At 37.5% G+C, this 13846-nt stretch overlaps 1 protein-coding gene across 1 annotated transcript; it reads left to right on the plus strand.

The window, feature by feature from the left end:
* Positions 1–225: 225 nt before the first annotated feature.
* EED (embryonic ectoderm development) lies at positions 226–13131 on the plus strand (the record flags this gene model as incomplete). The annotated part of the gene is made up of 10 exons (XM_010194977.1): positions 226–378; positions 5679–5771; positions 6670–6735; positions 7498–7623; positions 7742–7823; positions 9359–9450; positions 10367–10500; positions 11630–11735; positions 12483–12641; positions 13054–13131. Coding segments are annotated over 10 exons (1089 nt in total), but the record flags the coding sequence as incomplete, so codon positions are not given.
* Between the last annotated feature and the right edge of the window lie 715 nt (positions 13132–13846).

Here is a 13846-nt window from a genome sequence, read left to right on the forward strand (position 1 = left end):
GATTAGTCCTCATGGGACTCATGTTCTGTTTCTAGGGAAGAATGCCATTATGTTAATAATAGATTTAAATACGTGAATCTAAATAACAGCAAGTCCTAGGAGATTCTCTGTCCTTATGAAGGAGAAGAAGAAAAAGTGAAAAGGCCACGTGCTACTAAATTAGTTGAATTTATTCAGCAGTCAATGATACCGTTATTATATTCTATATAATTTGAATGTTTTCAGGATGATGCTGTTAGTATTGAAAGTGGTACTAACACCGAACGCCCTGATACACCAACAAACACTCCTAATGCGCCGGGAAGAAAAAGCTGGGGGAAAGGAAAATGGAAGTCAAAGAAGTGCAAATATTCCTTCAAATGTGTAAATAGCCTAAAGGTAGGTACGTGTAAGGTCAACATGGGACTGCTGGGTACTGCTTGCTGGCAGTAATGGTGATGTTGATTGTGAGACACTGTCAAAATAGGTATTTTTAAATATCTGTACAATTATATTCCATGCTTATTTGAAGAAAGTACCTTTCTTATTTGGAATAGCTGAAGTTTTGAAGACAAAGGCTACTGAGAAATAGGAAACAGTAGGCAGTGCTGCAGTTAACCCAATTTTTGTGCAGATTTGCAAAGTTCTGTGTGATATCATTACGTGTTTCATTGAAGCTGTAGTTTCTTGAGATAAGAAACTGGATAAACAGATTCAAATAAAACAAAACCTGTGACAGCTTGATTCAAAGCACACAGCTTGTACAGATTTTTCTACCCATTGAAGTGTATTTTTAAAAAGCGCAAAACGATCCAACAATCTTGAAGTAGCTTTTTTCCTCACACTTACCAGATCAGATATTTTCTGTCCACTGACACTTTTAATAAACGCTATATAGTGCAATTTGGTTAATTTATCATGAGCATTGTGGTTACATGTTCACACCTGATCTAGGTCATATTTATCTTCCTACGTAATATCTCATGGTATTAAGGGATGTGGGATCGTGATCTTTACTCCCTGTTCTTGTGTTTTAGGGTATTACTGTTTTCTTCTGCCCTGGTGACAGGCTCTGGTGAACTGAATTAATTTTCTCTTTGATTCTTTTACACTGTCAGGATGTTTTTCTTTCATTCTGCAGCCTTGTGTGGGATATGTGTGTAGCAAAAGCTGTAAATGTGCCATCTGATTAGATTTTTATAAGATTTCTAAATAAAGGAAAGATTGCATCTGGAACAAGATGAGTTTTGTTATACCTTATATTTAGCAGCTCTATAGTGGATATTTTCTGCAGAATTGCAATAAGAGGTTTTTGCCATTCCTCAACTCTTAAATGCTGAGCTATGCTGGTGTAGCTGTTTCTGAACTTTGGCTTCAGATTCCCTCACTGGGGTAGCTGAGTGGGAAGGAATGGGAGGTTTGGAGCATGAAAACCTCCTAAATGAGCTTTGCCACTGGAGAAATTGTGATATTAAGTTATACTGATGAAAGTATCTAGAAAACAAGTTGATATTAATATGTTTTTTGATGTATAAAAATTATCTCCGTTCCGTTCAGGGAGTAGGAGGAAGGGCAGCTCTTTCATTTTCACCTGAGTAGGCAGCTGTTCCTGGGATTCACATGAATCACCCACACAATTCATGCTTTTTGTGGTCTCAAGTCATGCTTCAAACACAGGCGCAGACCTTTCAGCACCCAAACATTTAACAAGTTCTGAGTTTTGCTAAGCCTATTTGTTTCAAGTGTCTTGTGGGAAGACAGAACAATCCCTCACCCCAACTGCAACCCAGGCCCCACTATAGGGTGGCCCTATGAAGTTAAGCAATCCCTGACTTCTGTGGATTTGGATCAGGGCCTGGGAACAGATTCCTGTGCAAGTGGAATCAAGCTGTGAGGGAGTCAGTGTAGCATTTCAGCTAAGTGGGATATTTTTGTTAACTTTTTTTTCCCCCCATTTCTCTTTGAACTGAAATTAATGCTAATAATAATAAACGGGCATGTTAATACAAAGACTAGGTACCAGCCACATTTTAACTCGTTTGCTTCCTGTTTGAGGAAGCGTCTCTTTTCTTATTCCTGTTTCTCCATACTAATTTTGTAGATACTGTGGAGATAAACTCTGACAGTTGAATGTTGTATATGGTTCAAAAATTACACTTGTGGCTCTTTGAATATCACATCGTATGTCCCATAGCTAATATGTCTTTGAACTATGCTGTAAGGTGCATATACTGAAATTAATGAAAAGTCACCATGACTTAAAGATATGGAAATTAATTTTAATATTCAGTAGGGTTGTATAAATTACATGTTTATCAACTTTCCTAGTCTTGTTTTTCCCTCTTATTTTGCCTTTTACTTTTTTTCCTTAGGGAAACAAAGAACTATGGACATTACCATCTGCTTTGAATGTTAAACGGTTATGATTCAGCCTGAAAAATTCAGTGCTTGCTAAATATGCTTTTTAAACACTACTGTGGAAGTTATTTTGGGTGAAATTTAAGCATCAGGAAAAAAATATAACTTGGAAAATGACAGGAAATAAAACACTGCCTTTTTTGTGTCTGTTTTTTTTGTTTGGGCAGTACTAAGTTTCCGTAAGGTGTACCGAAAAATCTTTGCTTTCAATGGGCTGAATGGAAAAGTAGTTTATAAATGGGCATACAGAGATAACAGACACACATCCTCACATACATCCATATATGTTTTGCTTACCGATCTTCCAGCAATGAACTGTGCCTATTCTGCTTTGATGTGCTCCCTTTAAAACAATGCTATTCTTTATCCTACCCTTTGCTCTTGCATAAGGTGCGGCTCAGTTGTTAGCAGTCCAGTGTTGTCTCTCAGCTTCTGCTCGCTGTCCCCTGAACTGGGAATCAGTAACCAACCACACGCACGATTCTGCATAAAGGAGAGGGAACTAAAACCACTGCCATTATTGGCTTGCTTCCACTTCAGGGAACTGGAAATGCGTGTGTGGTCAGTGTGTTCGTTGCTGGCAGTGCAGGTGACAGCATATCGAAATGTGTTTGTGTAGTGACAGGTGATTATTTTTTGTGTTGGCATTTACTTCTCTGCCTTCAGTCTAAAAACAGGTTTAGTCTTACTGTCTGAACCTGACTTGGCATTTAGTGAGTAACGGCAGAAGTAACCATTGATTTATTTTTTTTTTAATCTGTGTGCTTTTGTAACAATTGTAGCTCTATTTTCTCCTCTGCCTTCTTTCTCTGGCGCATGAAGAAGCCGAATACTTTGAATTTTGTGCCCTTTATTCCTACCAGGGTCAAGATGGCATTTCACAATTCTACTTTTGGACCAGAATCGGGGTCACTCTTCTGTCTGTACAAATCAGTGGTCGGATCTGTGTGACATACTTGGCATCTCAGGATAACCATAGTGTGCAAAAGTGTAATAGAAGTGTAATACTTTTAAAAACCTACTTCATTGTTTAGCACTTAGGACAAAAATTAGAGTGGATTGGTATTATCAAAATCGTTATGTGCTGTCTCTGACCAGTGAGGATGATGGTAGTTTAAATGAGGTGAGCATACTTCTTCAAATACCTTAGTGGCCTTACCTGCAGTGAGCCTCTGCCTGACTCCTTCATCCATTAAACACCAGAAAAACTGTGATAAGTACAGTCAGCTTTTGGAGGTTGTAGCACTCAGTGTGAGGAATGTACTGCAGACAATGTAAGGAGTATAAAGATATTTGTCTCGCAGAGTGATTTTTCCAGAGAAATAGGTTGTCTTTGAAAAAGCTTACTAAATACTTTAGGTATGTACTAAAATATAGAATTATAGAAATAGTATAGCCTTCTGTTGTATCACTCTACTTATTACATAGCACCCTAGTCTGAGTCCTACTTAGAAAATCACAAACTTATCACAACTTATGCTAGAAAAATATCCTGTCTTGAGGGGGGAAAACATCTTCCTCTTCACTTCTCCCATTTCATTAAATTTATGAGAAACAGTGCACATGACAGAGAACAACCTTATTCCAGAAAAACAAGTGCAAAACCTGCTAATATATCTCTGAATATAGCAGTAAGAATACATGCATTTTGCCTGTGTTGTCTGCATGCAGTATGTCAAAAGCCCTCAGTAATGACCAGCATGAACTCTTTCACACAGAAATTCAAAGCCAACTAATTATCAGTTGTCCCTTTTTTGAAGTATTCTGTATTTGACCTCTCAGCCATTCTCTTCAAGGAAGACTTAAATACACTCAAAAAATAAGTCTAGAAAAATTTGTGACTTTATTGGATGCTAAAAATCATGGCCTTGTGTATGCAATTTTATGACATACAATTGACTTCATTCTTCATCTCTAATTCGACTATAATGCTTTACAGATGCTGAATACCTGCTTCTTCCTTCTGTCCTGGGTTCACTAATAACCTTGCTGCTTCTTCCTTTGCTAATATCCCATATCCCTCATCACGTAAAGCCACTAGTCTGCTCTTTCATGTTGTGATAGGTAATACTTCTAAACTTTGAGCAATTCTTTTTTAATCTGTGTTTGGCTTTAAAAGTTGTTACCAGTCTTTAAGAATTGCAGGCCTTCATCTCTGAAAGCTTTTTGTCCCTTCTCTTTCTAGCACTTCTAACTATGTCTGTTAATTACAGATATTGCCTTTCTTGGTAAATAATGCTATTTTAAATTCTTCCAGACTTCCTTACTTTTCTGAGTAGTGTTGGACTCTCCACCCATGCCCCCTTCTCAAAGTTATTCTTCGGTTCTTGGGTAGGCCAGAGCTGCCAGGGCTAATATTTCTTGTGTTGTCTCTGAAGCACTGCCATTTGAAGGCTGCTTAGCAGCCGTCATGAGACACTTCCTTCCTGCTTGTGCTGTCCCAGACAGTCCCCTGTGGGGAGGCACTTTAATGAACATTATTCTTACTGAAAACATCCTGTCAGGACAGGCCAAAATACTGTTATCAATTATTAACAAGCACCACCATATTCATCACAATTCATAAACATAACTGTTTCTCTTTTTTCTTTTTCTTTTTCTTTCTCTATTAAACTGATGTAAGCTGTATAAAAATAATACTTGGCATTTCTCTGGTAACTGTTTGTGAAGGCGAGCTGAAAACACTTTGTAGTCATGAACTTTGCAGCAGCATTGTGACATTCTGGAGGGAGTTTGTCGTGTCTGCAATAGAGTCGCAAGACCTAACTGTGCTGTAATAGTTAAATGTGGCTCTCCTCCATCCTTATACCAGTATCATTCTTCTCTGTCCTAATAGTTCTCCTCAGTGAAGTCGTAAATCTTTGTGTGGAAGTAATTCTAACAATATAAAATGTGTATAGATGTGGCCTTAGATGCAGAGGTTACCCTGTGGAAAATTGCAAAACATAGTAGAGCTGCAAATGTAACTCAGGATTTGTGCCAGCTTCTGGCTGTAGCTGTGAGACAACAGTTCTTCCCCGTCATTTTTTAAAAGCTGGAGGAGGGAAGGCAGCATATTCCTTTAACCTCCTTTAAGACAGCCAAGTTAAAATGTGATGTTACAAAATTGTTGTTTTTCTTAACTGTTTACTATCTGCAATTACACTGGATGTGAACCCAGTAGTTTGAGGAGGAAAGCATTTCAGTTAAACTGTTTACCACCACAACTGAATTTCACAGAAATAACATGCCTGTGGGTTTAACTTTTTTTTTTTGTCTCTAATCGTACTTTACATCTACAGGAGGACCACGGTCAGCCTTTGTTTGGAGTCCAGTTTAACTGGCACAGTAAAGAAGGTGATCCTCTCGTTTTTGCCACTGTAGGCAGCAACAGAGTGAGTAATGTGTTTTTAAACGTAAGCCCTTCCGTGCGGTTCTGCTTGCATTCTGTTTTTTGAACCAGTCCCTTTACCTCTGTTTAGTACAGACACAGAATACTTCATACAGAAAGCTTTATTTCTGGGGTATGTAACATCTGTTACCTGAAAGAGTTGCGTCCTCTGGATTGTTTTATGAAGTCATGTGTTAGCTCTTTGGGAATTAGCCTGTCTTGTAAAGAAAAAAAATCCTTCAGTAATATAAACTTGGGATAAGGAAGAGAGGTGCATAAATGTATCTTCGCACTGAAATTACTCTTCATAGATGTTATTGTTTCCAAAAGGTCATACGCTTCAAAATCGGATGAGAAGTGTCTGCAATGATGCCAGGGAGCTCAGTAGCTAAATTAATGGCCTGTGTGGAGTGAATTTATAGGCTCTCTCTGAATGAGGATCTATGTCATTTCAGTCTTGAAAATAACTCTATAAATAACATTCTATGCAAGTGTTATGAATAAACAAGAAGCCTTTCACTTCCAGGTTTGTTCACCAGGCAGTTACCAAAAGCAAGATTAAACAAGGTATTAATGGCTCATTAAAAGACCAAATCATGTTAGATATGGCTGCAGTAATTAATTCCAAATAGTTTAATCTTACTAACACAATTCAAAGAATAGATTTTTAATATCCGGGAAGGACTGCTGACAAGTCCTGGAGTGGTGCTTCACTGAAACTGCTGTTAGCATTCTTTTATCAAATCATTTCCACCTGTTGGAAACAAACAGATGATGAATGAGATCTAAACCATGAAGGCACGCTACCTCTCCCATCAGGAAGGCAATGCACAGGTGCATGGGATTTCCTTTTGTAATATCACAAGTAATACTAATCTCTCCCACATATTTTTTTCCTCCAGGTTACTTTATATGAATGTCATTCCCAAGGCGAAATCCGTCTGTTGCAGTCCTATGTGGATGCTGATGTATCCTTTCAAGTTAAAAAGCCACTCGTTTTCTTCCTGTTTATCAAAAATGATGGGGCTTTGTAGGAAAAAGCATACAAAGGTTTTGTCCGTGATTTAAAACTTCACTGATACGGCACATTCCTTATGTTAGGTTCAAGTGTTGCCTCTTTCCCACATCCTTGAATCCCTCCTATTGAAAAAATAGTAAAAATGCAGACTCATGGACCATGCTGGATTAAAATAATTGAAAACTGATTCTCCATCAGTTTAATCTTACCAACACTAACATTTGTGTAATGTTTCGCATTCACTGCTTTGCCGTGATCTCAGTTTCCCTGCTAATTGAAACTGGGTTTAAAGCCTAAGAATTATGTTTCATGCTCTGAAGTGGTAGTTAAGTTGCATTGTTCGTTTGCAGTACACAAATCAACAACTTGTGAGTTCAGTCTTGATTAATCTTCATTTTATTCCAAGTCTTTGGATTTTTTTTTTGAGAAAGAGGTTGAAAAGTGATGCCAAGGAATAGAAGGTCTTCCTTGTATGTTATGGAACAGAAGTGAGGAAACTGGCATATGTAGAAATGGTGATGTTGATGTTGCAGATGTATAATCAAATATGTGTGTTTTTCTTACTGGATCCAGCAGAGATTTGTGGACACTTGTATAAAATAGCAACAAGTTTACTTTAAAAAAGTTACATTTTTTAAAAAAGTGCTTCTTTTGCTTTAAAACACTCACAATCTCCTGTTTCTTCTCTGTTCCTTAACTTAAGATGTTGTAGGCAGATGAAAATTTCTATACCTGTGCATGGACATATGATAGCAATACAAGCCATCCTCTTCTGGCTGTGGCAGGCTCCAGGGGTATTATTAGGATAATTAACCCTATTACAATGCAGTGTATAAAGGTGAGTGCTCGGAACTTTGAGATACAGCTTGCATTTCAGTAAAGCAGGAAACTTTTGTCTTTTAAATACATGTAAACATGAAGGGAAATGATAACTTGGTCTCTGAATTCTATCCCAGCACTACGTTGGCCATGGAAATGCAATCAATGAACTGAAATTTCATCCAAGAGATCCAAATCTCCTTTTATCTGTAAGCAAAGGTGAGGAAAAAAAAAATCTATTTTGTTTTTTTATAAATCAGGATAATTTGGATTGGACTTTGGTCTTGAAAATGGCCAAAAATGAATGACACTAAGTTGACCTTGAAAATTTAGAGCAAATCTTGCTCTTTTATGGCTATATATCTTTTACATATTAAATCCATGGCCTATGATGAACGTAATTCCAACTGTGGTGCAAAGAGATTGTAAACAGTGCTGCTTTTAGGAAGGAAGAAACACGAGGGTTGGGGTTGCTCTTTCCTTTCTGAGTGTCCTGACATCTTTTTCAGTTGTTGACTCACGATGCCATCTAGCGGGGATGTCGCAGGCAGCGCTCACCACATTTCCCTCATGGGGAAAACTTGGAATTTTATTTTGTTGCTGTTCTATCTCTCAGGAGCAGCCCTGACTTTAATTTGACTTTGTGTAAAAAGCATATCAGTGGAGGGAGAAGTGAGTTTTTGGCAGGGTGGTCTTATGGGCTTGTCCAGAACACCTCAACAGTCACAACTTCCTAATCCTGACTGTTTTGTTAAGTAAGGGAATACTTGGTCTGCTGCTAGAGCAAACCTTCAGGAATGCTCGAGGGAAACATTCACACAAGGAGACTTTTGACTTTAACATAATTGGTTTTACTGATGAAACTACACAAGAATAGGAGTTGGGATCCTCTCTGCTTCATGCAACTGCCAAGTTTATGCTATGGGTCTGTAATGGTGAATTTCTTGAGTTCTGTATCTATTTTTAGATTCTCTTTTTAATAACATTTTGACATCAGCCGTAGTACTACAAGTTTTAGTGTGCAATCTCTATACTAGGTATTATCTCCAAGAAGTTGTGAGGCAGGAGAACATCGAAGTCTCAGAACTGCTTGACTGAGAGATGAATAGAAAGAGGAAGATATTTGGGACTGTGTGGCCTTCCAGGTTGCTGTAATTCAGTGCAGTGGGCTTGTGGAATCCAAAAGGGAAATAAAGTAGAAGCTCCTATTTCCAAATGGGAAATACAGTAGAGGTTCTTCATTAGAAATTTAAAACTTTTTTTAAACAAGTGGGTTAATCTGATTGACTTTGAGGTACTTAGTGTTAAACAGCTTCCCATCACTACAGTCTGTAGTTCATAAAGAATAATATTTGAAAGACTAAAAAAAATGGAAAATCAAACTTCTCTGAATGCTGATGTAAGAGCAGCTGAAAGGAATTCTAGCATTTTTTAATATATACAGTTATTTTTGAGAGAAGACAAATGGAAGCATACTTGACTCTTCTTTGCTTTTTGGATGACCTAAAGATCCAAGTATATTTTTGCTAAAAGCTGTCCCTAGGAGAGGGGTGGACACACTTTCTGAATTACAGAATTAGTCTAACAGTAGTTTAGTTGTAATGGCAATTTTAGTGAATTTCAGAAAATGCAGAAGAATTAAATGCCTTTTTGATGTTTACATGAACACCTGTTATTGAAAAGTGGTTAAGCTGAACTATATTATTCATATGTACATATAAAAAGCAGCATGTAATTTTATTTGTTCTTTATAGATCATGCATTGAGACTGTGGAACATCCAGACAGACACGCTGGTTGCAATATTTGGAGGAGTAGAAGGGCACAGGGATGAGGTGTTAAGTGCAGTAAGTGGAAGACTGTGGGGCAGTCATTTAGATTTATGGAGGATAGTAAGCCTACAATATGCAACTTTGTATCTTCTTGTGCACTGTTTTTGATATTATACCTACTTAAAAAAACCCTGAAGTGCATAAATACTGTTATAAGGAGATAAGTTTAAATCTAAGGTGGTTTGATTGAACTGGCCACCTCTTGATACACAGGACAGATGTTTACTTTCTGTGTGTTTCAGTGGCTGGTTTACTCACAGGGCAGCCTAGAAGTAAACAAAATAGAGCTCAGTGGGGCTAGAAGGAGTAAAACATTTTCATGATGGTCCCACTTATGAAGTTCTTGAGGTCTTCTCAAGACAAAGCAGCAAGAGCAAATAAACCTTGAGAGACATGGTAGTGAAGGGAAGAAGTAATTTTGTGTGAGTTATGCTGCTTTTCAGTGGCTGTGAACAGACACTGGTACCCAGCAAATAAAAACAAAATAGTTGACTTTTAAGACGCTGCTCCTAAGAACTGTTTCCATTCCTGTAGCGTGACCTGAAAGGTGAGGGGTGCATCCACATGAAACCTGATGCTGTTTTATTCTCCTGTGGTTTTAGATAATCATCACCCATGTCATAGTCCTCCAATTCTGCCCAAGTTGCTCCATAAAATGAAACACAGGCAATTTATTGAGGGAGAAGCACTAGCAGTAGATTCATTGTCTGTCAGTGCTGTTGATACACCTCTCTTTCTTGAGAGAGAGTAAATATAATTACTAAGATAGAGTGCTGCTTTACAGTGAGCAGGATTAAGTTAGTATTTTTCTATTTGAAATACGCCGTTTTATTGCTTTCTCAACATGAAAATGCTGTTTTGATGAAATAAAATCTGAGTTGTTACGATGCTGCTTAGGCTGGGAGTGCTCAAAATTATTTCATATACATAGGATTATGATCTTCTTGGTGAAAAAATCATGTCCTGTGGGATGGATCACTCTCTGAAACTCTGGAGAATTAATTCCAAGAGAATGATAAATGCCATCAAAGAGTCTTACGAGTACAACCCAAACAAAACCAACAGGTACGTAGTCGTCATCTTGGCTCTCTTTGCAAAACATGAATATTTTCATCGATGGCCTGGGTTAATTTCTATCCAAATTGGGAGTTCTTGGGGATAGTGAGTGACCTGGGGATTGTGCTGGATACTAATTATCTCTTGAATATGTTTGCTTCAGTAGAATTTTATTGAATATAGATTGAAAGTCCTAATATTTATTTTTAAATATTGTGGTTATTTTTTATCTGCTTGACTAGAAAATATCTGGAATTATTAACTCTATAATTCTTTATTAAAGCTTGTATTTCACTGTGTTTCAAGATTTCAGTGGTTTTTCTTCCTTTCGCCTCAAAATTTCTAGGAAGGAATCACATCCGTGTAATTAAATGTAGCAAATAGTTTTCTGTTGGGTAGTTGTTACTGATTATTGTATCTGTTATCTGGCTTTGGGACAGGGACGAAACTCTTTATGTAGTCATAACCTTAATTTTCATAATTTTCTGATCTGACCTCAGCTATGAGTAAATTGTCAAGTAAACATAGTGATTAGACACATGACAGATAAATCCTCTTTTATGAAGTTCATTGACTTTTTGATCTTAACTTCCATTTAAAGCACTGAAAGAACTGACATGCAAAACACACTGAACATGTTCAGCCTTCAGACTAGCTGTTAAAATGCCCTTCCTTTTTTTGGTGATGTTACCAAATGTTAAATGATGCTTTTTAAGTGTGCTTTTAAAAAAAATGATAAGGTTTTTTTGTGTGCTTTTCTACAAAACAGTTCAGATGTTGCAGAAGAAGCATCAGGAAAACTGAGCTCTAATTAGTCCTGGAAGTATTTGGCAACAGAAGCTGTATTCAGCATCTGAAAGGAGTGGTTTTGTTTAGCACTGTCCCTGCACAGTCTTGTACAGTGGGAAAGATTATTTTGTTAGAAATGAGGATGAAAACAGGGACTATTCCTATTCTTTTAAAACAACAACAAACCAAACAACAAAACAACGTACAACTGACTTTGTTATAAAACTGTTGAAACAGCAAAAAAGACAGGCTTGTCCTTTTATCATCGAGATATCTTAAAACTGGCCGTTAGAAATTAGATTTGTGTGTCTGTGTTTCTCTGAACCTCACTTGGCCATTTTCTCCGCAGGCCTTTTATTTCCCAGAAAATTCACTTTCCTGACTTTTCTACGAGAGACATCCATAGAAACTATGTTGACTGTGTACGATGGTTGGGAGATCTAATTCTTTCCAAGGTAAAGTGACAGCTTTTTCAGCTATGTTACTCATATTTGCTTGTTTTGAGGATCTTAAACAATAGAGGTTTTACTAGAATTTGGATCTTAGGTTACTGTACTGTGTCCAATGATTTTATGGAGTGAATTTTGTCAGCTGTTAGGATCTGTGGATAAGCGGTTTGTACTTAAAAAGTGAAATTATTACTACAGCTGTACCTCTGCTAAAAATACAGGCACATCAGCTAACCAGAGTCTGCCTGGGATGTACAGAAAGGGAATGTGTAGATACCAATGAGGGATCCTGCTGCTAAAGGGAGAAATGAGGGTTCCCATCATGGTATAACTTTAATTAAAGTGTTGTGTCCGCTGCTAATATTGGCTTGCTGATATTAAACTAGGTAGTCCAACTGCCTTATTGCCAAAAACTGGTGCATGCATGGCCCTGTTGGTTGAAGGGGTTGGGTGAACATCCCTCAAACCAAGGTTAATTTAAACTGCTAGTGCAAGTGTGTGAGAGCACATCTGGTTGACTTCCTCTGAGGTGGGTGAGGGAGGGCTCCTGCAGTGCTGTTACAGCGATGGGCAGTGATGTGGTGGTGATGATGTGGTTGTGATCAAAGGACAGGGGTGAGATTTTCAGTTGTACTTCTTTAACGTCGGCGGGGAAGCAGTGAGATGAAATATTTGGTTATAATCATAGTTAGACTGAATGTGCAGTATAAATTATAAATATAGGTGGTTTTTTTTTTCCTTGTTTCACTTCAGTCTTGTGAAAACGCCATTGTGTGCTGGAAACCTGGCAAAATGGAAGATGATATAGATAAAATCAAGCCCAGTGAGTCAAATGTGACCATACTTGGGAGATTTGATTACAGCCAGTGTGATATATGGTACATGAGGTTTTCAATGGATTTCTGGCAAAAGGTTTGTGTGAGCTTTGGCTTTGCTGTATTTGAAGGTGCGTAGCTTTTAACTGATTCCATGTTTTTGGGCATGGGGAAAGACTTGGCTCCTGTGATTTTTGAAAAACAGAATGGTTTGCTAGAGGAGCTCTGGACTTTCCATTCTGGGTTCTGTCTGGTGGGAAAAGTTCCTCCAAATAAATACTTATTTTCTACCAAAGCTGTATTTACTGATATCTTCCGCAGAGATGGATAACAGAATGAGAGAAGGGAGGCGAATCTTATAGCATTTGTAGCCCCTCCAACAAACTCATTAAGTCGTTTATGTTCAAACATTCACACACAATTTATCAGCTATAGTCTTTATAAAATTTTGACTTTTATTCTTTGAGATGGTATTCTAAAACTTCTGTATCTGCTGCTTTCTTTTATAGATGCTTGCTCTGGGCAATCAGGTTGGCAAACTTTACGTTTGGGATTTAGAAATAGAGGATCCTCATAAAGCCAAGTGAGTTCTTACCTTCTTTTATTTTTGTTAAGAGAAGGAGTACTTTCCTTTTTCCTTTACTGATAACTGTAGAAATTCTTGAACAGCACCAGTCACTTTCAATTTTAACTACTAAGTAAGTAAATTCTGAGCCCCTGAAGGTTATAACTTCTTATTTTTTACTGATTTATTGTTTATGTTACAGTAGTGCCAAGAGACCCCAGTCACATCGTGCTGGGTACAGTATGGTAATATAGGAAAAGACAATTTGTTCCTCAAAGAGCTCACAAACTGATTTAGGTGGCATTAAGCTGTGCTGGGTGGGTGTAGCACATGGCAAAGGAGAAATAGGGGAAAGGACTGGAGTAATGGGAAAAGAAACATTAGCTGTGAGTATAATGTGGATGAAACAGTACAGCTTTCCAGTTCCTCACTGTGTGGCCACACAGTTTTACAGCACGTCTTTACAGGGGGGTGTGTGTGTGTGTGTGTATACATATATAAACATTTAAAAATAAACAAAAACAACAAACCAAAAAACAACAAAACCCAAACTCACTGTGTGTATAAAATGTATATACACTGTTCATATAAATGATACATGTATTGTGTTTGTATATACACAATATAATTACATACATTTATATTTATGTACTATTTAAATACCTTTGTGTATATATACACACATACATTTACGTGCGTGTGTGTGTAAATATATAAATATATAAATATAAATATAT

This window comes from Mesitornis unicolor, unplaced genomic scaffold (assembly GCF_000695765.1).
Source record: "Mesitornis unicolor isolate BGI_N332 unplaced genomic scaffold, ASM69576v1 scaffold39020, whole genome shotgun sequence".
NCBI classification, from domain to species: Eukaryota; Metazoa; Chordata; class Aves; order Mesitornithiformes; family Mesitornithidae; genus Mesitornis; species Mesitornis unicolor.